Genomic DNA, 25,926 nt, shown 5'->3' on the forward strand with positions numbered 1-25,926 from the left:
GTTGAAGCATGGTAGGGGCATTTACAAGAGCTGCGATTGAGGCCGGAGAAGGCCAGAGAAGCATGTCTTGCTATTACTTGCAAGTCTTTAAGCATTGACCTCGACCTACGAGGTGTGCGTGTTTGCATAAATAAATCAATGGTGGTGCAAGTAGTTCAATTAGGCCAAATTTAGAGACTTGATTGGTTCCCATTTACCATTTACGGTGCTGACATTTGATACGCAGTCAAATTCACTCTTTTTGGGGTCAAGCAATTGCCTTTTGGTACCTGGCACAATTGTTACCAAACTACGAAAAGGTGTTAGAATTTATTATGAATAGAAAATAACTTTTAGCATGCTATATTCGCAAATTTCTTTAATTTATTCCAATTTAAAAAATACTTTAAATATTTATTTATTAAGATAATAATAATCAAATCATTTTAAAGTAGTGTTAACCAAATAATAAAATTTTCACCAGCAGTATTCGATGTCTGTCACTATGATCGCCATTTTATTTAAACACATTTATTTGGGTTTTATAACAATATATTTATTTGTCGTTTTCTTTTTTTTTGTGTTTTTATTTAATTTAGTTTGGATTTTCAGATATAATAATTTTGCAAGTGTTTCGTATTCCAATATATAAATATTTGTATATAATATATAGTCGATGCTTTATGGGTTTACTATGTGAAGAATGATGCTAATGTTTGTATGCAAAATCTATTGAATGTAGTACCTAGTATGAGCTGTATGTATGTGAAAAATATTGTTATATAAATATTGAATTTAGTTTTTTTTTTTGTTTGATTTAGTAAAAATTGTAATTATACTCGATTTTTCATTACGCATACTTCTCTATGATTTTGAAACGCGTTTAACTAATTTCATTTCATTTAAGTTGGCTATAGGAAAATGGTCTATATGCTATAGGTGTGTAGGTCGTTTATGTGTCAAACGTTAGTTAGTGTTATTTATTTATTTTTGTGAGAAGGATAAAACATGTTAATCACTTTTGTTTTAGATAGGGACTGTCGCAAATTAAATTAACTACGATTCCATTCGAAACGGAATTGATTATATATGTATGTATATGTAGATTGTGTTTATTATATTTAAATATATGTATATTTATATAAGTAGCTAATTTTTGATAATAAATAGTTAAACATATTGAACTAAACAGTAATCAAATAAAAAAACAAAACTAATTAATATTACAGAGTTCAAGAAAAATAATATGTATAATAAAGAAACATGCAGCTGCCGTTGAGATACTTCTAGGGCTTATCAACTCCATTTATTGTTGTTGCTGCGGCTGATGCTGCTGCTGTTGTTGGTGTTGTTCCTGTTTTCGGAGATAATGTTGTTGGTGTCGCTGCAGCCGCTGTTGGCGTTAATTTCTTAGGTGCTGCAGTTTTTGTGTCCGGTTTTGGATCCGGTATGGCTTTAGCCGCCAGTGCCAGCTTATGTATGTGTGGCGACGATGGCGACGTCACTGTTATTCTATAATAAGAAAAAGCTAATGTTTTACACGCACACACATACACATACGCACGCACAACAAGGGGGCGCATTTTGGATGGGCGTTTTGGAAGGCGGGAAATAGTATTTTTATGTTTTTTTTTTTTGGCGCATATGTAAGCATATGCATATGAACATATTTACAAAGCATTTCGTTTTTTTATGAGTTTGTTTTTTGTGGTTGTTAATGGGAGGCGGTTGGCGTTGAAGTTGATGTTGTTTTTGGGTCAGAGTTTGGTTTTTGGATGTGGTTGGCATGGTTGGTTGTTGTTGTAGCATGTATGAAGTAATTAGGTTAATTAGATAAGCCGGCAAATAGCAACAGACCTTACAAGCTAAGTAGCTAACTAGCTAACTAGTTGATAGTAGAATAGCAGTGGTAGTTGTTGATACTTTAGTTATACATAAGCATAATAAGTATAAGTATAATTAATTTCTATATACTATGTTTTGTTTGTTTGTTTCATTCGCATATATCGAGCTATTATTTGTTATTGCGTATATTGGTGCTAGTACGGTGTGCTTGCTTAGTGCTTGTGCTGCCTGCTGTTTGAGTTGACTTCGTTATCAGCGTACCTAGGGCTGTTGTCGTCCTTCTCGCAAACTATCGTGCGAGTCGTGCTTGGCGCGACACCGATGCCGTTTAACGACTGCTGTGAACTGCGCTTCACATGCACTGGCCGCAGGCGATCTTCCAGATCGCTGATGGAGCCCACCGAGCTGATGCTCTCATCACTGCAACCACAAAAACATGATTAGTTACAAGATTCAATATTTGACCAATATCTAGTTACCTTTCGCTGAGCTCTTCTTCGCCCTCCTCCTCCATGGCTTGCTGCAAATCCGCAATGCGTTGCAGCGCCAATCGCAAATCGTTCTTGAGTGCCGTGCCCTCGGATTCCATGACCTCCATTTTCTTTTCGAGGTCCTTGCGACGCGTCAAGGATTCCTGTTCGCGACTGGAGAGGGAGTGGAACTCTTCGCGCATGTCACGCAAACTCTTTTGCGATTTCTTCAGCACTTCTTGGCCTTGCATTTCTCGAATCTTTGACTGAGTGACTTCGTTTTGCAGCTTTTCTAGCGATTCCTTATGCCGGCTAACCTGCACTTCAAGGCGTGCACGTGTCGCCTGCTCCAATTCAAGGCGTGATTCCAGTTCCTTGGTGCGCATTTCCAAGCTGTAAATAAATAAATAACTTGAGCACATCGTTTAAGTAATAGTAGAGGTCTTCTCACCGTTTTGACATCACCGCCATGGTAGGATCACCCAAGCTCTCGACATTATCGAGACGATGTTGCAGCTCGGCAACCTGTTCCTTTAGATTATTGCGCTCAGCCTCCAGTTCAGTGAGCTTGAACTCTGATTCGGAGACATTAATTTGCTCCGCATTGAGCTGTTTCACTGTCGCACTGTACTTCTTCATAAGTTCACCCAACTCCTCTTCATTCTCCTCGATCTGGGCCTGCAGTTCAGCGCGATCCCGATGCGCTGTATTGGCGCGTTCCTCGGCATCGTTGCGTGCTCTGTGTGATTCTTCGAACATGGCCTGGACCTCGGTCAGCTCGGCCTCAGCGGTTTGTCGTGCCTTCATGGCCAATGAGCGAGCTGATTCTGCATCCTCCAGCTGATTGCGCAGCTGCCTGATCAGCGTCTTGCCGGGCGTATCGGCCTTGAGGCGTTCCAGCTGCGTTTGAGCATCCTTGAGCAGCGCCTTGTATTTGCGCAAATCGCGACGAAGTTTCTGATTCTGCGCCTCCTCGGCATCACGATCCACACGATCGCGATCCTCCATGGATGAGAGGCGACGCTCTAGTTCGTGTTTTTCGCGCAACAATAGCGTGCGCTCTTCGTGTTCCGTTTCCAGCTGGCATTCGAGTGCCTTGATCTTCTTGTAGCCATTGCCACGCACCTCCTCCAGCTCTTCGTCACGCTGCTGTGACTCTCGGCGCGCTTCTTTACGCATCGTTTCCAGCGACATCTCGAGACGCAGCTTGGCCTGCTCCAGCAACTGAATTTGCCCGGCCATTTCATCCAGTTCTTCCTCCTGCTCCTTGGCGCGACGTTCGGTTTCGTTTTTGGAGCGCCGCAGCTGGGCAAACTCCTCCTCGGTGCCGCCGCCAAATGTCATCTCCTCGAGTTCGCGTTGCAGTGATGCCAACTTTTCCTCTTTAAGCTCGAGATCAAGACGCGTATCCTACGGGAGAGAAAGCGAAGCACACGAATTAAAGCAAATTCAGTTTTATGGGAATAGTATTTAACCCAGTTTGTTGCAGCAATCCAACCTACTTCAAACAGCCGCGTTGCACATGTGGTGCTGAGACTCATGCCTGTACTTGAGCACTGCCCAAACGCATGGGAATTGCTTAAAAAGTGACGATGAGAATGGGAACGGGAGTGGGAACGGCAACGGGAATGACAATCGTAATGGTAATGAGAATGGAAATGGAATGTCCGGCTAGTTATCACGCGGCCACAGTCAAAACCTATTCTTATTATTACGATTATTGTTGTTGTTCTCTCTTCTTTTTTTATTATTTATATTTTTAATATCGTTTTTTCGTAGAACTATGCGTGTGTATTTGTGTATACTCCAGTTATCGCGCGTCGATGTTGACGTTCATGCAGCCACTGCTCGACTCGGTCACAGTCATCGCTTGAAGAAAGACACAAAAGCGGAGCGAGAGAGCAAAAGAGCATAGAACGATAAAAACATGAGAAACACAAGCAATGAAAACTGAGCGTAACTCGAGGGAAAAACCTTCTTAGAACATGCGAGAAAGAGCAGCAGAAGATCAACATAACATAGTTTGGAAGAGCAGTTAAGCATGCCGTTTGCTGTTTGCCGTATGCCGCATGCCGCTTGCATATGGTGTGGGCAGGTAGCCTCAAATTGCCATTGTACACACATAGTCTACACAGTCTGCCAGTCTGTCAGTCCCTCAGTCTGTCAAACAGTCAGGCATTCAGGCAGCCAGGCAGGCAGTCAGTCAGGCAACGGCGTGGGTAAACAAGCTGAACGAGTTTTCAGATACAGTATCTGTGTATCTGCCGCAATGTTGCATGTGCCACTGCCACTGAAACTGGCACTGCCACTTGTTGTTGCCAGTGCTGATTATAAAACCGATTTGTTTGGCTGCTTCTCTCTAGCTGTTGCGCTGTCTTGCTCTCGCAGGTCTCCTCGCTGCTTACCCGGCAAACGAGGCAACATTTGCCTTAGCAACATGTTGCTGAAACATATTTGTTGCCCAACATTTGTCAAATCTCATTAAAAAAAAAAAAACATATTGAAAATTGCCTGCAATTTTTGTAAGAATTATATTCTATTGAGTTCAACTGATTCAGCTAACTTAGTCAATTACTACTGTTACTTAAATGGTCAATACTAATTTTTAGTATTACTAATACCTAATTAATTTACTCACCGCCAGCGTTTGTTCCAGCGTAAACTTCTCGGCTTGCAGCACATCCTTCTCACGGCCGTACCGCTCCTTGGCCTGTCGCTCCTGGCGCGATGCATCCTGCAGGGATTGGCACTCGGCATCAAATTTGCGCTGCTTCTTCTCCAGCAAATTGTTGCGTGCATTTTGCTCCTCGAGCAGCATGCGCAAATCATTCATCTCGTTGGTCATCTTTTGTACCTTGCGTTTCCATTGGCCCACAACCTGACGTTGTTCCTCAACTTCTTCGTAGGCATCGGATAGCTGCAATCATCCAATTAGCAACAAGATCTTAGAGCGTTTAGAGTTTTGCACCCTTACCTTCTTTTCCAATTGCTTCTTTAGCCCGACCAGCTGTTCTAGATCATGCTCATGCTGCGTTCGCAGTCTGCGTTTGGTAAACTCCAATTCCCTTGCAACACGCTCGTATTTCAGCTTATAAACGCCACCGGCGCCTTCTTCATGCTCGCCATCCTCATCTTCGGAGATGCCATTCAAATCGGACTTTGCGCATATTAATTCCATTTCCAGTTTCTCGGTCATCTCCTGCAGATTCTTCACCTTTGACTGCTGGTCCCCGAGCTCCTTCTCGAGCTTCAAACGTTCGCCAGTCTCCGCCTCCAGTCGCTCCGTGGCTATATGCGCCGTAGAGCGTTCCTCGGCCAGATCCACGGTCAGCTCGGATAACTGCAAACAATTATTAAACATGTGTTATTACGTGCCAATTTCGCAGCAATTTGCCAAGAATTTCGCTTATAAAATTTGTGTTTTGTTTGTTTCATTTCGATTCTAATTTCAATTTCGTTTCGTTTGGCATATTTATAAACAGTTGAGATATTTATTTATCTTATCGGCATGCTAAGTTTAGCAGCGAAACATTCATTGTCTACATGGCCTCAACCCAAAAACCAAAAAACATATTGAGTACAGCAACAAGATTTACTTTCATAAATGAAGAGTACTCTTGCAATTAAATAATTAAGTTGGACAACATTTGAAATGTAATTTATTATTGTTGAAAACATAACAAATGCGCCAAAATTATTATAGTATTTTTCCGCTTTAAAATATTTTTGCATATAATAGATATATAAGAGGCGTGTGCGACAAGGAATTTCTATTATATTATTTATATAAACTCTATATTTTATTTGCATTATATTTTGACATGATTTATAGATCAATTATGGAGGTTTTTCAGTGAACGTGATCTCGAAAATCTGCCCAAAATATTCATCATAACTTATTCGATATTTTGGCTTTCAGCTGTTCAAGTTGTATTTAAATTAAACTTAATCACTTTCTTACCCCTGAAAATGAAAAGCAAACAAACGACAGCCATGGAATATATAGATATAGATATTTTCCCCTTACACACAAGCATCGAGTCCTACGTAAAGAATTCGTTCCGTGTGATTCACGCATTTTTTTTTGTCTAAATATAAACTGAACTGAAGCATCTGAAGTGAACCGCTAACTTTCGAGACGTCTCGCAGTCGGAGGAAGCCGTTGTCAATGTCAGCAGCGACGCAGCATGGAATTTTCTACCATATGTATGTTTACTTTAGACTCTTTGATTTGTATTATAATAGGACAACGATGATTTGAAATGATGTCAACTACCCACACAGCGAATTAAATTGCTCATCAACAACTCAAGAGATAGAAATGGAAAAGTGATCGACTAGAAACACACTCAGCATCAAGTTCTCAATATATTAACTGTCAGTTTGCATTCAATCGTTCTTCAACTACAATAAAAAGTTATTCATTTCTCAGTATACATTCAAACATTTTAGGTTTCCACATTTTTACGATAAATCTGAGGTTTTACTATTTTTAAACCATTTAATAAACTTTGTAAAAATGAATAATTTTGAGACGAATGACGACGATACTCCTTCAACGAGCGGTGCTTTAGTTGATGCGTGCCGTCCTGGTCGAAAGGTCAAACCGAGGGGAACCTTCAAAAAGGGCAGATGCAAGCCTCGACCACGAACCAAGCGCACTTGCGTCAAACCAAAACCAGCACCAACTACGAGTGCAGCTTATAAAAATTTTGTGCTCGATTATGGACGAAAGCATCCCTGTTTAGATCCAAAGGAACAGATCAAGAAGGCAGCACGCGCCTGGTGCCGTATGCCCGAACATAAGAAGGAAAAGTATCGCATGAAGGTACAGTGGATGCCAACTATAACTGACAACAACATTACCGAAATTTTCAATTCTATTAAACAGGTCGAAAGCTGCAAGAGGGAGCCAAACGCTTGTTCCATACTATAATAAACAATAATAAATTGTATTTGTAAACTACCCCATCACCTAGTTTCGTGAGTATAGGGTATTTGTGTATGTATGTGTGATTGACAAGCTCAAGGTTACGCGTATTATCGACTGCAAAACACTACCTCATCAAGCTCATTGTCATCCTCCTCGCGTATGGTGCGATCGTCGTCATCGTCCGCCTGCATTGCGGACGTTGTTGTCGCCACCGAAGATTCTCTGGCCATGGAGTTGCCTCGCGATGTGGGCGTGTGTGGCATCTGCTTGGACAGCTGAAAGGCCTTGGTCAGTATGTTCTGAGTGGAGCGAGTGCGTCCCACCGATCCACAGCGTTCCATGCTGTTCCGTTCGCGTTGTCGCTCAATCAGCGATATGGTGTCGAAGTCGTCATAGCCACCACCATAGGTTGAGGCACTGCCCGGAGTGCTGCAGCGACTGTTGTGGCCACCAACGACCGGCATACTGGCGGTGCTGCTGTTGCTATTGTGACGTCGTGAGCGGCGACCCATGGCTGTCCATTCCTCCTGTACATGGTCGGTACGCTTGAGGAAGTTTTGGATCTTTTCGCTGAGATAGGCAGACGATGTGCGCGGATCCTCGAACGAGGGCGATGGTCGCAGCGTCTGATGCACCGGTTGCCGTTTGCAACCAAGCACAAACGATAGATTCGCATCGAACACAACTGGCGAGCTCTCCAGCTGACGCATCTCGTAGGCATCCAGGCCACTGCCTCGCGTATAGCTCTGCGGAAAGACGCGTCGCGGGGGCGTCTCCAGGCGCGAGGAGCGCGACAAACTAACGCTGGACTGTGTGGAGCAGCGTGACGATATCGAATAGGCGGGACTGGGAGAGCGGGTCAGGAGACGCAGTCGATCCATGGCCGCATCAGAGGCAGTTGGTGTTGGGCTGGCTCCTGTTGAAAGAGGCAGTTGCAGCTTAACCTCGTAGTGGCTTTCATTATCCTCCAGCTGGCCATTACCCAGTCCGGATGTAGAAAGCGACTGCGACGAGCGGCTGCTGCTGTTGGTGGTGGAGCGTGTGGTGTAGCTGTTGTTCTGTGTGTTCTGAGTGCGTGTGGTAGTTGTGCTTGATGTTGCAGTGTGTCCATTGGTCAGCGTCTGCACGGGACTCTGCTCACGCTGCTTTGGCAGCAGACGCAGCTGCTTGCGAGCCGAACTGCTGGGTGGCCGCGGTGGCTTGTGGCTGCTGCTGAGCGAGGTGGCACTGCCACCGCTACCACTGCCACCGCTGTGATTGTTGTGCTTTGTGATACCATTCATGGCGGCCAGGACACGAGCCATAAACGTGGCCTGTTCCTGCTCGGACTCGGATGCGATGGCCTTCTCTAAACTACCTTCATTGTGGGCAACTTGCGACGACGACGCTGCAATGTCGGCACGATCAGCAATTGCTGCATCCACTGGGGTTGCCAGTGGTGCCATAGGGAAAGCGAGGATGTGGGGTGTGAGGGGGATGCGTGTTAGTCAAAAGGATAAAGGGATTTGGCAGAAAGGGAAAAGGGGATCAAAGGATCGAATTGTGTTAGTTGCGGATTTCTTTTTTGGTCGTGTGCAAATTTTTGTGGTGCTTAGCCAATTTTGCAATATCTTCGTAAATTTCGTTTCGTTATCGATTATTCGGGGTAGGTTTCGTTTTGAGGAATCTTGTGTGATGGATTTAACGGGCTGTCAAAAACTTGAGATCGCTCTCGCTTTGCAGGCAAAATAAAATATATATATTTAAATTTAAACCCAAAATGCTATTTATTTTGGCTTAAAGCATCAAATTGCCAATATGTTGTCGTTTTGTTTTTCTTCTTTTCTTTTCTTTTCTATTTTTTTTGTCCGTTCTTAATTTTCTTGTTGGTTGATTTTCATTTTTATTTTCACTTTTGGCACCGTTCAACAATCGCACACACGCACGCAAACGTATCGCTTTCGGATTCAGATTAAGTATTTGAATGCGAACACGGATACGGATCTCGCGACACGGCGATCGATGTGACGGCACGGACACGGACACGGCACGATTAGGCGCCTCAAGCGTTCGCCTCGCAACTAAGCGGACTGATTTTTGTATCCGGCGGCCACTTGCGATCCGAAGCGTTGCGATGCGATGCGTGACCAGAAAAAGCTCGCCGGGCCGCCAGCTGCTTTTTGGCAAAGCGCTCGCACTGAGAGCGAATGCGAAACCAACAAGCAGACAGAGAGAGAGAGAAATGGAGAGCAAGAGAGAACAAAAGAAATTGCAACATTGGTCAGCCTCGATATTGACATAATCTCGGCCATTTAGTATATAGTTATGTTAAAAGTCGAGACAACTGTTGATCTGACAGCAACTTATGTAAATGTGGAACGTGCAACCAAAGATTGCAACACAATATCACATCACAGCGGGCGAGCGAGAGTCGCCAACAGCCAAAGCCAAAAGACAGAGTACAGTAGCGCAATAAAGTATTATTAATGATCTTTTAGAGCATTTAAAAATATCATAGAACTCGCTATTCTTAAGTGCAGCCGCTATTCTTTCCACGCATATATACAAAAACATAGATACATATGGACATACTTACAGTCAGTGTTCAATGGACTCACGCATTGCCCAGAAGCTATTTATAAATATTTTACAATAAACCAAACACGAGGCGGAAATATCGCCAGATTGCAGTTTCGAACTTATATGGTACATCGAGCATCAATCTCAAAATGAAGTCAGCGTGAAATGGATTCAAAATGAATAACCAAGTAGTAAACATTATAAATTAAACCATCTATAAGTTGTCCGACAGTTAAGTTGAATAGCATTTTAATGTTTAATTTACAGTTTTTGAAAACAGATTGGGAGCTTGAAACTTTGAAGAAATTTGTTTCTTAAATGCGAAATAATTATATTTTCAACGAGATTTATTTCTATTTTATCGCTCATATCTAAACATATATATACCATATATTCCTACGCAAAAAGCAAATATATTGATTGTTAAATAACTGCAGATATTTCTCAGCCACACATTACTCACACTCCTCCGCAAGTAATAATCTTCGAACCAATTGTTGACGTTTCCTACTAATAATAGATCAAAGATAAAAGATTTCAGATGCCTCTACATTTATCCCATTGTACAAGAACTAACAGAATATTCATTTCACACATAATTATACGCAAATATATAAATACGACTTTCTATAAAAGTGTTTATCATTTATAATGAAGCACATAGAGCATCATTCAGCGAAATGTGAAATGTATACAATATATACAACTGGTCCGATCTTGTCGCCCCAGATACTTTTTGAGGCACAGACAGAGATTGTGCAAGCCACTTGTCTTGACATCGGCGACTATTTTGCCTATTTAATTAACAACTACGAAAGCATTTTAAATTGAATTATTTTATAAGCTTACCTTGGCTTCCAATTTCTGATTCTCATTCTTGACTTCACTGCGATCGTATTCGATCTTCTCCAGCTTGGCGCGCAGCATAATCAGCTCCTCGTTGGCAATCTTCAGCTGCTCCTCTGTGCGATGTACATTGAGCAGCGGCGTCACACGAACCAAAAGACGCCACCAGGGCCAATCCCTTACCGCCAAGAAGGCCTTCACATTGCGTTGTATGCAACGCACTGCCAATTCCTAAATGAACAGAAATTTTGCTTTAGCCCAAAAACGAGATTCGAGTATTCTCTTGAACTCACCTGAATGCGGCGTTGTGACATCTTCTTGCGAGCCAAGTAGCCGCGACAGAAGGCCTGCAGCTGGATGATACGATCCGAGAGCAGCACATCTCGTTTGGCCTCCAGCTCATTTAATACACCCGAACGGAAGAGTATCTGCAAGGTGGCAAAAAAAAAAAATAAATATTCATAGCATAATTAGTTTAGCATAGACCAAATGCAGTTGCGAAACCTTCGCACAGATTTATAACAACTCAAATAAGTTACGCCATTTATATTAATTATTTTCAGCGACCTTTTGAGTTGAAGGTGTTGTGCTCTTAGGTCTCTGCAATTTATTTAATTGAATAGCCAATGTACATCTTCATTCATATGCAGATGTGTAAATGCAAAAAAGTTGTATTAAATTAGAGAAAACGTAACGTTAACATCTGAGCTAGCCACAGTGAATCTCTAAGCTATAAACAAAGTTGCGTTGCCAAAACTTTATATGACAATTGCAAATGTACCGCGGGTCAGTTACCTTTTTACTAGAGATCATTTGGCAAAAAATATTGTATTTTGACAGACTTAGGCTAACAGAAAAACGTTGTCTTCATTCATACACATTCATTGACTTTAATATTTTCTTAGATCATGAAAAACATGTAATATTTAATTGATAAAATGTTTATGCAATAACTTTGAACTGCACATTAATCCATTGGTGATTCTAATATAAATAGTTAATTCATTATACAAACTCACATTAGATATATTTAATTCGATACGCTTCATATCTGCCAATTAACAGTTAATTGGTTAATAAATAAAATAAAAACGATATAGTTAAGGGGGCTACATTACGAGGTAATAACCATAATAGTTAGCTTGAAATTATAACACGGTTTCACACAATATAATATGCATAATACAGTTTATATTAAGTGACCGCTCATATTTTACTCCTTCTTTAATAAATAATTTTTACGTTACTTATCTGATTATAAACTTTCAAAATATTTTCAATTGAGAGCAGAGAATAATGTATTTAGATTTAACCAGGAAGTTGTTATGGATTCTTATATTTTCGGGCAAGGCGTGATATCGAAAATTGAAATCAAATTGGATTTACATAATGAATTTAGGAATATATACGTGCAATTTTATGAAATTAATTCTTATAGTCTCTGAGATCCTAACTAAACTCGACTGTTCTCTTTAACTTAGCTGACACTATTATTCAATTTGCAAAACTTGATAAAAACATCATAATGTCAAGCCAACGCAAGTCTATTTTTAAAATTTCTTTTTTTTTGCCAATGGTCCATTAAAATTCAGTTATAATTAAGATCTCATCTTCGCACTTTGAGTCTGACAACTAAAAGTTACACTATGCTCATCACACTCTAAACGAATTAAAACATATGCGCACACACACACCATTAAAACATTTGCACCAGACAAGCGCTAATAAAAAAAATGTTTTATAACTTTTGTGTTTATTATGCCAGTGAGATGAAATTTTGCAGATAATCGTATCGTGGCCAAAACAAAATATTCATCACTAACTCGGCTGAGTCTAGTTTTAATACCTAATGAAATTTATTCAGAATTGTTACAGTTTAATCTTTATAGAGAGTGAATTACATTATTATTTAATGTATACCACTTTTCCAATTGATTTTCTAAATGCGTAATATGACTTAAATGACCAGTAATCTGCGATTAATGAAGTGGTTATAATAATCACTTGTAGGGTCACAAATGTGGATAATTTCAGTTGAAACAGCAACTAGAATTCTTTGCATAACAACACTCGGTGTCTGAAGTGCAGGTGTAAGTCAAATTTCATTCGGTTTTTTCAAGCGAAATGTAATCAATTCAAGGAAGTGAAGGTCAAGGTGGCAAAAGCAGAGTACAATTTGCAGAGCAATTTGCACACCTGGTCGCCAAAGGTGGGAAAGTAGTAAAGATAAAAAAAACCGAAAGAGAAAAAAAATCACAAAAAAAATTTAAATTGTAAACAAACAAAAGGAAAACCAAAGCAAAGTGAAGTCGAAGCCAAATCCAAAGCCACAACCCAACTCAAAGTGAAGCTAATTCCAACAGGCGAGACTCTCTACAGCAAACAGCAATGACAACAACAGAGCAACAAAGCAATGCCACAGTCATAGAGCGACCCTCCATAAAGACTACAAATTAGTCAGTCTGGGGATGGGGCAGCATTTGGGATTTAGTTTGGAGGCACCACAACATCGACGTCGTTGTTGTTGTTTTACCGCACCTTTCGAGGTGTGGCAGCGTCGTCAGGTGAATTTTGCGACGATTTTTTCTCGCTCTTTCACGAGAAACAATTTCGAAATTTTTTAATTATGCAGCGCACGTAGATCAAAAATGAAAGTAAACCAATGTGAAATTGCGACTAAGCCAACTGGAAAAAATATGTTTATATGCGTTGTTTTTTTTTGGGGCGGAAGCAGGACAGGGCGTGGCAAAGGCAAAGGCAGGGCAAACAGTAAGCTACTCCAAAACCAAGTGTTAAAGTTGATGTATATATAGAACATAGTATAGAGAGCGCCAAAGAGGTTTGGTTTTAAAATACGTTTTATTCGAGTTAATAAGTTAAGAAATAGTTGGCAACTAAATAATAATAGATAATAGATAATAGCCATAACAATACAAATACGAGTAGTTAAATAATATATAAGTTGTATGTAGAGGTTGGTTGGAAGGGCCCTTTGCTATGTGGAAGGAGTCTAGTGCAGCCGCATAGTTACCTCTTTCGTATAGGTGGGATAGATCTCCACCTGCGTTTGTATGCAACGCACCGCCTGCACTTGTGCCACTTTGGTGGCCACCAGTTGTGGCAGCTGTGGATTTGATTTCGCTTCAAATTTCTGCAGCAATTGTGCGATTTTATTGGGCTTGCAACAGCTGAGCTTAGGCTCTGTTTCCCCCTCGGATTCACAAAGACTTCCTGTTGAATTGCTCGTCGAATTGGAGGCGGAGGACAACACCGTGTTGCTAATGTGACCCGAATCATCTGAGTCAGAGTTTGAGCATTGCTCTACAGATTTGACAGTCGTTGTCTTCTTGGTCGGTTGCTGTTGTTGTTGTTGCACCACTTTGACGAGCAGCTCGTGATTCTTGTCCGAGGTCTCGCCCAGCTTGGGCGGTATGATTTTGCACGATTCGAGCTTTGGTTTGCCCACTTTCTCCTCATTGGCATACTGCAGCTTTTGCTGCTGCTTCTTCTTGTGCCGCAACTGTTGAGTGTGTTCCTTGCTAATGCCGCGACTTGTGCGGGCCTTGGCCCCATTCATGGTCTCCACCTTTCGCAGCAACTCTTGTCCCTTGGCCAGACACTTTACCAGCAACTCATCACTTTTCGCATTCGCATTCAATCTGCCTGCTGCTGATTTTAGTGTGGAGTTGGCTCTTCTCGGTGGTTTGGTCACTGCCACTTGTCGTCGCTCCAGCGTAGAGTTAGCACGCTTGGGCGGCACAGCAGTGACTGCTATTGCAGTTGGAGTTGGCTTTGCCTTGGACGCACTTTGACTGCGGCTGCTGCTCAACGTCAGCATGGAGCGAGTGCGTTGTTGCCGTGCTTGGCGTGGCTGTGGTTGCACCTGTTGCTGCTGCTGTTGTGTTGGCTGCTGCTTGCTCTTGGCCAGATTGCGCAGACTGGAGTGTTTCGAGATGGGTATGCGACTGCCACTCAACTGACTCAGCTCACACAGCGAATTGTAGCGTTGATTCGCACTCGAGTCGCTGCGTCTCAACAACTTGGAATTGGCCAATTCGGGAGTTTGATAAATCTGTTGTCGCCTACTTGTTGCCATGCTCAAAGTGCTGTGAGATTTCGCCAGCAGCTGGCGATCGCTGAACTGAGCGGGCGGCGGAGGCAGCACCGACTGCTCCACATTTGGTTCCAACATGTGCACCACGGTGGGCAACATTTGCACGGGAATTACCTCTTCGACTGGCGGATACTCCTGCAATATTTGATCGAAGCTCTGCAGCACCTCGTTGAGTTTGCTTTCATCGTGTGCCACCTTCTCCAGCTCGGCAAAGATCTCGTCCTCCAACGACTGTTGCGTTAGACTGAGGCCCAAGCTCAGTTGACTCTCCTCCTCATCGCTATCCACATAGCTGCAAACGCTGCTGCTCATCATCAGCGGATTACTGCTGGCAAAGATTGGCAGCGGCGCCGCAACAGCTGCTATGCCTTCTTCGGCTGCTGCTGCCACAGTGGCTGTGGGCGTGTACTTGCCGCCCACACAGCCTCCGGTGTCCACCAAACTGAGGGCGCTCATTGAGCGCGTGTGTTTGCTGCCCTTGTAGTAGAGTTTGCCACTTAGCTTGGGCGTTAGATTATCCTCGATCTTGTGGCGTATGTGCGAGAAGAACTTTTTGCTGGCGCCAAGGGCGTGTGTCTGCTTGGTGGGCGTGGCTGCTGTGGCAACAGTCGGCGGCGTACTGCGAGCCTGCGACAGCTTCGACTTGACCGTGTGCTTATACATGACGAAGTGGTTAATGGCAATCAATCAATGTGACAACGGTACTGAACGATGACGATGAAGATATGAAGATGATGATGATGATGTAAAAGCTGGCAGCAAGTAAAAGTGCATATAATATGTTTTTGGTTTGCTTTGTTTATGTGTGTGTTGCTTTTTTTTTTTTATTTGCTGCGCAAAGTTTCCTTTCGATTTGGCCGATTGGCCACTTGACCAGCGATTCCAACACTTTCACAGCTGCTGGGCGCTTGGCGCGTAATTCGTGTGTGGTGTTTTCTCTTTGAGCTCAACGGCGCAACTGAATTTCTTGCCGCGCGCCAGACGCAGTCGCAGCTCAAAGAGCCAAGCAACCAACCAACCAGCCAGCGAAATAGCCAAATGGCCAACAACAACAGCAAGAGCAACAACAGCAACGACTACGACAACAGTCAGCCAAGTGCGCTGCTGTGCATTCGAAAGTGGCTTATCAACAAAAGAGCTGTGGACATGGTCGCGGCTTACAGTAATTGACGGCGGTCATGGTTAGCCAATGCCAAGAGTGGAACTTTTGGGGGGCCAAGTTGAACGGAGGAGGGGAGAGCAAGCACGGTGTGTTGTGTCTGCAACGTGTTGCAGCTGCAGGTTCGATGCTAATTACGAACACCAATAATCTGTTTCGTCTACATCTAGTTGATTCGCCTCATTAGCGACATTACAAACCAAACTCAGCTCCATTTTGAATCACACTCTCCGTCATCATCATCATCATTATCGTCTACATAATCATCATCTTTATTGTCGTAATCACTGACATGTGCAAAGAAAAGTGAAACAAGTGCATTGTTGTTTCCATATCCATTTGAACCTTTCATTGTCAGCAATTGGCCTGAAGAAAAGCGCCGCAAGTCTCAAGCGCAAGTTCAACAGCTGTTCGTTGTGGCAACTTGCAACGCGTTGCTTGTAATTCATGACAATGACAAATATTTATACAAGTTGGTTCTACAGACATCGCAGACAGTGCTTAGGCTGAGAGGTCATTGCACTGCCCTAGGGCAACAGATATTAAACTAATTGAATAGACAGATTATATTTTAAGTCGTCTCCATAAGAGGTAATCAAAAATGAGCCTTGCCGGCAGCTGTATTGTTATTTGTTGCATGTACAAACAAATTTAATATATAGACTACATTTTAAATCATCTAAGGAGCAACCAAAAAAATATCTGCTGTTTAATCTTACTACATTTTATTGGCAATCGCTGCAAGCTAAAGAGGATAACACAATACTTTCAATAGTTTAATCTCAACACTGACTGATGGAATTATTTCTCAACCAGCTAATAGATTAATGCTCATGCAAATCAAATTCAGCTGATCTTTAAGAAGGAAAAATTTCTTTTATGAATTAAAACAGGACACATTTGAAACTCTTAGATAATCTTCTAACTAGTTATTGAAATTTACAATTGAAATCAATAAACGCAACAGAAATTAATTTTATTATTAGCTCCAAATATATGAGCAACATTTTTTATATTCTATTAACACATGCTAATTTAAATAAAATATATTAACTGATAAATTTTGTTGCTAACAGAACTCTTTTTGCATATTTTAGAAACTTAATGCATTCCATCTATATTTGTGGACTTTTTAGAATCAAAACGAAATATGTATTTACAATTCAAATGAGAGAATTTAATTATAAGAAATATTCATTATTAAAAGATCTTGTCTCGATCAGTCCAGTTTTGAGGAATTTGCAGTCAAGCAATCTTTAATATAAAAATAATATATTCACATTTTTAATTATCCGTTTTCTCTTTCGACGTTTCCTGTAAAATCGATCTCACATTTTAGTTCTACAACTTCACGCTCTGGTAGTTTCGATCAAACTGCATAAACTCAGTTAATTTTTGCAAGCTTGATTCGATATCAGGTTATTGAATTATAGAACTTACAGCATCTTCTTTATTGCACTTGACGTTATCAATAAATTAAATAGATGTGCAATCAGTCATCAGATTACGTGCAGTCTCGGATCGAAGCTTATCACAGTTCAAATCGGTATCAAGTATTATCACCAACGCACAGCTGGTTGGCGGGACTCTCTCGTGTTGCCCAATTAAGCAATAAGAAACACGTCTTGTAACTAATTAAGTGAATTAAAACTGCACCGCTCGGTAAAGGGCAGTTCACAGCTCTTTCAAAATAATTATGCAGCTTCCTGGTTATTGTTTCAAAATTGACCACAAACTAGTTTACATAGAGCTGCTGCCGCCCCGAAGGGCCTGTCTTCGGCTTTAGATTAATGCGTAAATTGATTATAGACACGCCTCCTCGCTGTCGGTCGGTCGGTCCACTGGCAACGTGTGGTTGCATGTCAAGGCACTAATGAAGTTTTCGTGTTTCTCTTGAGCCAATTTCCCAAGTCACAGATTTCCAGTTAATTCGCTGCATTAACTGATGACAGAACCCGCCTCAATAATCTATTATGCAACACTTGAAAGCTGCCCCAACTGTGGCTCTGGGCTGTGGGCCAAATTGCAGACAACGGCAACTTCGGTTCGGTTCGATTCATTTCTAATGAAAGCGAACGCTGGGAAATTTCACTTTAAATGTTTGCATGGAAAAAAATGTTAATGTGCATTGGACAAATGTGGTTGTTGTTGCTGTTGTTGCGGCTGTCACTGTGTGTGCAGGTTGCAGCGGGTCGCAACGCAACGCAACGCGACGTCAGTTTATATGTTTTTTTTGGTGAAAGTCAACGACGCTTGCTTCGGAGCTTCACTTCGATTGGGTTGGGCTCAAGACACAGACTTGATTATGGGATTTGGCATATGGTATTGAAATTGAAATTGGATTTTGATTTGAATTGGGGATTTGGTATTTGAGTGTTACATACACCACTGCGCAGTCCACTGAGCCGTCGAATGAGCCACAGACCGCTGCCCAGGCCATAGATTAGCAAAAGCAGACGCCAAATCTCGTCAGTCGCATTCGCATTTGCTGCGAAGATGTTCACAATAATCTCACTGTAATCACTTTCTGTTAAACAGCTGTTATTGCTATAACTGACCGTCGTCGATAGACACACTGCGGACTCAAGACTCGGACACATTTGCAATTGATTTTCCCGCTTTGCAACAGCGTTCGCCATTTGTGGAAACCAACAACTGAGTGCCACACGATCCAGAGACGATCCCAAGAGAGGCTGGTCGAGCTCATTACAAAACCAACGCAGACGCAAAAACTCAACACAACACACAGAGCTCGGAATTCTATATCACAATGGCAGCCAAGAGCTTCGCAGATGAACTTGACCGTGAAAGTTGTCAGCGTCCGCGTCATCGCAAATGCCACAGCACCACAGCATCAGCATCAGCAACACCAGCAGCGAGAGCAACAACACAGCTGAGAGAAGCAAAACAGAAAGGAAAAAAGTGGATATGCAACAAGTGACGTCAAAGATTATTGCGATTTGCTTTTTTCATAAGAAGGTATTCACAGTTGCATGAGAACTGAGACTGCGACTGCGAATGAGAACAGGAAATCAAAAACCAGCCAACGGGCCAACCAGCCAAGCGAGCACATGCCAGAGATGCTGTTGTTATGGGTCCAGTAAGTTATACTTAAATGGGCTCAAGAAATACCCAGAGAACACTCGGGCTTAGCATTTTAGAAGCACTTTTAATATGAGAAACGCAGAGAAGGCAACACATTTAAAAGTAAATATATAAAAATAAATTGAATAATATATTATGCAATTTGCAAAATAATCAATCGCATATTTGTAATCACTATATTACAAAAAACAATCAAACACAAATCGATCAATTAGATCAGCTTTATAATACAAATTATCAATCTGATTAAATTATAATAAATGCATTTAGAAACACGCTGCTCGAGAATAAACAGGAAGAAATAAAAAAGCTTAAATTATACTCGTATATAAGCGAGATTATCTATCACATAGAATGTGTTAAGTTGAAATAAAAATTATCTAATTGCGCTAATTCAATTACCAGGCTTATAGCAATAAGAAACGTTTTGTCTATAAAACCACTGAAACTAAATAAAAGTATATCTTTATAGATCTTTCTAAATATTTGATTTATTTACATAGATAGAAACAAATGTTGGATTTAGTTATAGAACAAGTTTGTCACAGTGAATGAACTTCAGAGTCCATAATACAGCCAAAATCTTCAACTGAATTAATGAGTACACGTAAAGATTGCACAGGGTATCATCTATTGTTTTCTTAACAAAGCATTTGTTTTTATTTTTTTTTGCTAGTTTTCGTTTTCTTGACGTTAGAATCACTCTCTATCAACAGAGCAACAGGTCTTTCAGGTCTATTATCAATCACATTGAGGAATCGAATCCAATTCATTTTATGCCTCGTAATGCTGAACGGCGAATCCATTGACTAGAACATTTGCCAAGCCTCAAAAGTTGCGACTTCCTGAGACACCCAAAATGTGTATGCAAATTAAAATGTGACTCGTGCTGTGTTTACAATTTGCAAATTGATTTGAATCAGTAATTGTGAGTTAATTTATAAATAATTGCGGTGGAAATCCTCTTAAAGGAAGATCCTACACTACAATAATACGTGGAATTAACGAGAATCGTTTACGCAGAACAGAAGATCAGCTCATCATCAATGCCACAGATTTAACATACAAATTCATGTAATCGAGGAGTCACCAGAAGTCATAAAAGAAAACATCTCACTTGGAGCATAAGAAATACTCTAACATGCTGTAGTAATTCGAGCATAATTTAAATGCTGTTCTAAGTTCAATATCTTTTGTTTAAAGAATATATTTGTTCTAACACTCGAGTTATGTGAATCTGTGAATGTGCTGTCATCTTTAAAGTAAATAATGCATGAAGGTGAAGTTTGGGACACTCCGGATCATGACTGAAGATATTTTTACCTTGCTAGAGAAATTCAAATTTCACAAACAAATCCAAATAATTTTGTGCCTTGTAATGCTGAACCGCGAAATCGTTGAATGAATGAACCATAGCCAAAAATCAATAATGTCTTGAGACTTCTTCAAAATAAATTGAAAAGAGACTTTGTGCTGTGTTTGCAATTGATTTAAATCAGTAATTGTGGGTTAATTTACGCCTAATGTCTCTTTATAGAGAGACATATACAGCAAAAATATGTTGAATTAGTGAGAATTGTTTCCGCTGAACGAATAGAAAGGCTCGTCAATAATTGCAGAGAGTGAACCAATAATTGATATCGAATACTTACAGAAAGTCATGTAAGAACATATCTCATAACAAATGCACAGACAATTTAATCATATATCTCGGTAAATAATATGCTCGCAATATGATGTAATACTCCTACGTAAGATCGGCGAAGCTGAGAGACTGATTGACTGAAAAATGCCCTGTAAACCACTTAACTCTTTTATAAATTTTACTCTATTACTAATTTTTTTGGTTTGTCTTTTTAAACTTGGCTTATTTCTTATTTTATTTTTATGCCTCTGTGTAATTACTATCATACATTTATATACCCTTATTATCAGTGACATTCTATCTGGAATCTTGAGAGATAAATACAAATTATTTGCTTTATTGACGCAAGTCCTGTCAATAAACTTTGTAACAAGTCTCCGACTGATGATCACGCATGTGTTGAGCATGCTCGAGTTGAACGATCTGTTAACTGTTTATTTTTTGGTAATATGAAATGACAACAGCAACAACAACAGGTGAATGGTGAAGCAGGAAAAGGGTAGAAACGAGACATATCTAATGTTTAAATGTTGATGTCGTTAAAGCAAGTCGCACATTTATGCTACAACTCTGCTGACCCGCTAAATGGTTGGGAAAACAACGATAAACGACTAAATGATATTATTGCTGAACCCGAAAAAAACGTAAATAACTCAACGAATATGTTGAATGTTCCTAAACCTTATTGGATATACAAAATAACCTATGCTACAGTCACAAAAAAAACTCGCTCTCTTTTTTCTTCAAACGCAACCTAGTGGGATCTTTGGCCAACAGATCAACGACTTGACTGTAATGACTCCCAAACGTTGTTGTGTGTATGCCAAATTACTTAGCTTGGTCAGTTATTGAGGCAATTGTACTCAAATTGGGGTGTGAATCATGACACAGAAAGAAAGGCATTCGGCTTGCCAGAAATATGAGTGAGCTATGAGACTGAAGGTGAATCAATTTTTAATTACGAAATTAAAAAAGCAACTAATAATTGATACATTTCGTAACACCTAATAACTAGTAAGCGTAATACGAGTCGTAGTCAGATTCTTATTTGTAAATTCTCTGCTAATTACACAATAGTGGCTATAGAGCGCAATAATACATACTAATCGACAATTAAAATTAAATATCGATTGCAAAAGGTTTAAATAATTGATCAATTACAATAAAGCGCTTTGCTTCGGCTTATATAAGAAAGTTGAAACTTTGTGGCACGCATGGGAAAAGCGAATCAACATATTTAAATGATAAACAAATACAAATTTTTAGCTGTCTGTTCATGAGTGTTAAATATAAATATATAAAATCGTTGTTGTATGCGCATAAATGAATATGTTAAATAACTAATGAACCAACATTTCCCCTTAGCTGTAGGCAGTGAAAGCCTATTAAATAAACAAACCGATCAGCTGAGTGCTGAAGATGAGTCGAGCTCAGCCAAAAAGAAGAGAGAAAGAAAGAAGTCCATTTCAGTTTTTGCCCAGCTGACAAAAGGGCAGATGCCAAACATGTATAAGATTTGTGAGCCACTACAACGGTAGTGAATGCCACCTGTCTGGCTAATTGAAACTGTCTGAGATTGAGTAGCTGAAGCGCTCAGTCAAAGTACTAGAGTATTTGCTTGCACTTAGTTGTTGTAAATTGCTAACTGTTGCTACTGTTGCAACACCAACAACCCTGGCTAGCGACAGCTCAATCTTGAAACCAGCTAAGAAAAATGGTACGACTCACTGATACCCAAGGATTTACGTGTATGCTGCACACAACAATTGCTTACGCTTGCAAGTAGAGCAACCATTGCGTATACGTAATTATACCCAAACGAACGTTGCTCATACGAACAGGGTATAACAAGTTTGTTCTGTTAAACGACCGCTTGTCATGACAGTGACCGATCGCAGTAGTATAGTAGCAAAGTGGTTCTAGGGAGCTGGGAGCCGGCCGGCCCCCTTGCCCATGATTGAGTCAATCGATCTGATCGTCCTCAGCTCGACACACGCTCTTGTGTGTCTGTGTGTATTTTTTGTATTATTTAAAGCTCTAGCTTTTAAGACTTAGTAGTAGCCGTAGTATTTAACCAAGCGTCCGTTTAGATTTTAGCTCAGAACTTGTAACGCGTCGGAGGTGAATCTGTCGTTGTCGGGCCGTCTCTGTCTTCGTCGGCAGCTCCATCGTCTTAGCAATCGGCTGGTTGGCTTGGTTTAGCTTTTCGTTTACTCTTCTCGGGGCTGCTCAGAAATATTTCGTGATCTTTTTAGTGAGCCGTGCTGAATTTAAGTGACTTTTAATTGGCGCTTTGTCGCGCATTGTCATCGCATACCATTTTAGCTTATTTTGGGGTTTTGATTTCAACTCGGTTTTTTATTTCATTTGTTTTGATTTTATGCTTTTGGGTATGCATTCGTTGTTAAACATATTGTTAATTTTCCTGCTACGCCCAGCTGGATGTGAGTGTGCCAATAAATAACATCTGTGTTCCCATTAAATCATTAATCAGGTGTGTTCTGATTTTATTATTATTTTCGACAGTTGTCGCCGCACAACGTGTACTTGCTTACGAGCCCGGCAAGTGCGACGTTCAAATATCGGAGGTGGTTTTAGGCTTGGCCAAGGCGCTGTTCGGACGGCCAGTAAACGTTGACCAAGCAAGCTTATTGCAATTTGATCTGTACACGCCATTAAATCCTCAAAAACGTCAAATACTGCGCGCCGAAGACATCAAACGCTTGAAGAAATCCAACTTCAATGGCAAGTGGCCAGTTAGGTGAGTGAGTTGCTGTTGCTCGAATCCTGATGTGGTGATCGATCAAAAGCGTATTCCATATAGAGTCCTCATACATGGCTGGACTGGCGGCAGCAGAACCTGCTACAATGCAGCCGTCAAGGATGCGTATTTATCGCGTGGCAATTACAATGTCATCATCTTGGACTGGAGTCGACAGGCCCTCGATATTAACTACCATCGGGTGTCCACACAGTTGGAGTCCATAGCCAAGAGCGTGGCGAAATTACTGCGCTTCCTCCACGACTATTCGGGTGTGCCCTATTGGAACATCTATCTGGTGGGTCACAGTGCGGGTAGCCACATCGCTGGACACACGGGCAAGCTGTTAAAGCCCGCTCAACTGGGCGCAATCTTTGCCCTGGATCCTGCTGGACTCACACAACTCACACTAGGACCAATGGAGCGATTGGCGCCTACGGATGCCACATATGTGGAGTCCATACATACCGACTTGGCATTCTTAGGAAATCCATACGGCAGTCGACTCAGTCACGCGGCCTTCTATGCCAACTGGGGACGAGGACAACCGCACTGTCCAAATGCCACGGCCACCGAGTTTGATGTCGCCTGTGATCACTTTGCGGCTGTTTATTATTTCGCCGAATCTGTGCGTCATCCTAATATATTTGGTGCTTTGCGGTGCAATTCACAGAAGGATGCTTTATCAGCGACTTGCACTTGCAAGTCTCACAATCGCAAGGTGCTTCAATGCCCCGCCGATACTTTTATGGGCGGGGAACCAGCTGTGCCCAAGAAGGGAATCTACTACCTCAGCACGCGACTGCAACCGCCATTTGGCACCGCCGATGGTCTGGTTCACATGTATCCACCGATAAAAACGAAAATTTACGAGACACGCGAAAACCGCAGAAACGGCTAAGATTAATTAGGTTTATACACGAAGCGATATACCAAAAAATTAGCAGTAAGCGTAGACTTAAGGTAGGCTCTCGTCCATTCCCGATTTAACACATTTTCAAAAAAGTATAACTTTGGTAAAACCTATTGAAGAAATTAACCAATTTGAATTATCCTAATTTATCATCCAAAGTTAAATTATCTTCAAAAGTTTTAAAAAAAATTTTTAACGAATATTAAGATTTAAATTAGTTAAGAGAAATTAATGTTTCTAAACCTAGAATGGGAAAGTGGTCATCTTAGTCTTAAATTAAGATTTGTATTAAGGTGCTAGGTAACAATTCAAGGGGTTTTTGTGTGTTTGGCCAGGGTATCAATTAAAAATGCCAGCTTGGTTTTCAAGACCAAACCAATAATTGTACATCACCTTACACTTTGAACCTCAGTAATTCAATATGCTTTATATTAAGTATAAACCTGTGATTAAGTTAAATTATTGCTGAATAAATTTAAGTATTGAATCGAGTGATTAACTATGTGTTTACACTATTAGAATTGAATTGCTAGAGATTGGCAATTAATTGACCGTTAAGCGAGGTTTCGATATAAGTTAAATTCTTGTTTGGCAACATTGCAGATATAGTAATATTTATATAGGCTATATATTTTTTAAATACTCTAATAAAAAAATGATTTCGCTTTGATTGACCTACCTGACTTGGTCCGATACGATAGCTTGCAACGTCCAGTTCATTAACGGCTAGAATCTGCTCAACACTGATATCTTTGCTGTTCGCCAGATCGCCTGCGAGGAGGCCAAAGCGTCGCACAAACTCCAACAATGGCACAGACTCAGGAAAGCCCAAACGGTGCAGACGCGCTGCTTCCAAAACTTGTGAGCCACGTAGCTAAAGGATATAAAACGAGGCGACATAAGTAAGGAGTTTCAAATGGTTTCGATTAGAAACTTTACCTGACTTCTTAACAATGGCACATTGACCAGCTCCTCCTCGGTGGCTGCTTGGCCCGCTGCCGAGCTGGGCGATCCATTTGCCGTATACTTGGCCTGTTTACCAGCATTGTGTTGCAGCAAATAGCAATGCACAAAGTGCGTGCCAGTTCGTCGAAGTGTATCAATAATACCGTCCACAGTGAACTTAACCTGCAGCATAATCGAGTTGCGCTTGACACCCGCTGTGGTGAAGGATCGACGAATGCTAGACACGCGTCGCAAGGACTGTGTGCCCTCGAGGCCTGCAAAGGAGCCGCAAAAGACCATGGCACCAGAGCCGCGCGTTAACGAGCCAATGTAAAGACGATTGATCTCCTCGCGACTACTGTCTTGCAACAGCGACACCGCATTCCGTATACCGGGATGCTCGCGGCTGTGCCGCACCCAACCATCAACGGCATACAACACTGGATTTGTGCCCTGCAGATGGTGCAGCACAAACTGTCGCTGGCCAGCACATTTGCGCAGCAGAGAGTGATGTTCCCGGTCGCCGTAGTGTGAGAATAAACGCTCGAGGAATGTGTCATCATTGGAGTTGGGATAGATGGCTTCCTCGTCCAATAGCCTGGAACAAGAAAATTCAATGAAATCGGAGTTGATAGCAAAAGCTTCACCATCT

The 25,926-nt window shown here is 41.3% G+C and overlaps 3 protein-coding genes across 10 annotated transcripts in view; 2 read left to right on the forward strand and 1 right to left on the reverse strand.

The window, feature by feature from the left end:
* Positions 1 to 839: 839 nt before the first annotated feature.
* Positions 840 to 25,926, reverse strand: part of LOC133836426 (unconventional myosin-XVIIIa) — a 37,590-nt gene continuing 12,503 nt past the window's right edge. For 2 of the 7 annotated variants that reach the window (XM_062266909.1, XM_062266910.1), the window contains 10 exons: positions 25,269 to 25,872; positions 25,009 to 25,203; positions 10,926 to 11,060; positions 10,636 to 10,863; positions 5,269 to 5,634; positions 4,933 to 5,211; positions 2,746 to 3,704; positions 2,304 to 2,687; positions 2,086 to 2,244; positions 840 to 1,491 (listed from right to left, as the gene is read on the reverse strand). In XM_062266909.1, coding sequence (XP_062122893.1) covers positions 1,266 to 1,491; positions 2,086 to 2,244; positions 2,304 to 2,687; positions 2,746 to 3,704; positions 4,933 to 5,211; positions 5,269 to 5,634; positions 10,636 to 10,863; positions 10,926 to 11,060; positions 25,009 to 25,203; positions 25,269 to 25,872 — 3,535 coding nt within the window. In that variant the 3' untranslated portion in view covers positions 840 to 1,265. Of the gene's footprint in view, positions 1,492 to 1,561; positions 2,245 to 2,303; positions 2,688 to 2,745; positions 3,705 to 4,932; positions 5,212 to 5,268; positions 5,635 to 7,355; positions 9,297 to 10,635; positions 10,864 to 10,925; positions 11,061 to 13,663; positions 15,431 to 25,008; positions 25,204 to 25,268; positions 25,873 to 25,926 lie in introns of those variants that run through there. The other 5 variants (XM_062266912.1, XM_062266911.1, XM_062266914.1 and 2 more) reach the window with 5 other exon arrangements.
* Positions 6,711 to 7,260, forward strand: LOC133836436 (uncharacterized). The gene is made up of 2 exons (XM_062266933.1): positions 6,711 to 7,122; positions 7,186 to 7,260. Exons 1-2 carry the CDS (start codon positions 6,814 to 6,816, stop codon positions 7,228 to 7,230), a joined length of 354 nt encoding a protein of 117 aa, XP_062122917.1. The 5' UTR covers positions 6,711 to 6,813; the 3' UTR covers positions 7,231 to 7,260.
* Positions 22,751 to 24,824, forward strand: LOC133836431 (phospholipase A1 VesT1.02). Of its 2 annotated transcripts, none has more exons than XM_062266929.1 (3): positions 22,751 to 23,099; positions 23,150 to 23,416; positions 23,480 to 24,824. In XM_062266929.1, coding segments are annotated over exons 1-3 (1,107 nt in total). In that variant the 5' UTR covers positions 22,751 to 23,097; the 3' UTR covers positions 24,318 to 24,824. The 2 variants fall into 2 exon arrangements, with proteins under 2 accessions (XP_062122913.1, XP_062122912.1); XM_062266928.1 differs by having other exon boundaries at positions 23,182 to 23,416.

The sequence above is a fragment of the Drosophila sulfurigaster genome, chromosome 2R, assembly GCF_023558435.1.
Source record: "Drosophila sulfurigaster albostrigata strain 15112-1811.04 chromosome 2R, ASM2355843v2, whole genome shotgun sequence".
Lineage (NCBI taxonomy): Eukaryota > Metazoa > Arthropoda > Insecta > Diptera > Drosophilidae > Drosophila > Drosophila sulfurigaster.

Bases quoted from the DNA above. Each gene is read 5' to 3' on its own strand.
- LOC133836436 (XM_062266933.1), top strand. From the start codon at position 6,814: ATGAATAATTTTGAGACGAATGACGACGATACTCCTTCAACGAGCGGT. The intron at 7,123-7,185 runs GTACAGTGGATG...TCTATTAAACAG, and splicing joins AGGAAAAGTATCGCATGAAG to GTCGAAAGCTGCAAGAGGGA.
- LOC133836431 (XM_062266928.1), top strand. From the start codon at position 23,036: ATGCTTTTGGGTATGCATTCGTTGTTAAACATATTGTTAATTTTCCTG. The intron at 23,100-23,181 runs GTGAGTGTGCCA...TATTTTCGACAG, and splicing joins CCTGCTACGCCCAGCTGGAT to TTGTCGCCGCACAACGTGTA. The intron at 23,417-23,479 runs GTGAGTGAGTTG...TATTCCATATAG, and splicing joins AATGGCAAGTGGCCAGTTAG to AGTCCTCATACATGGCTGGA.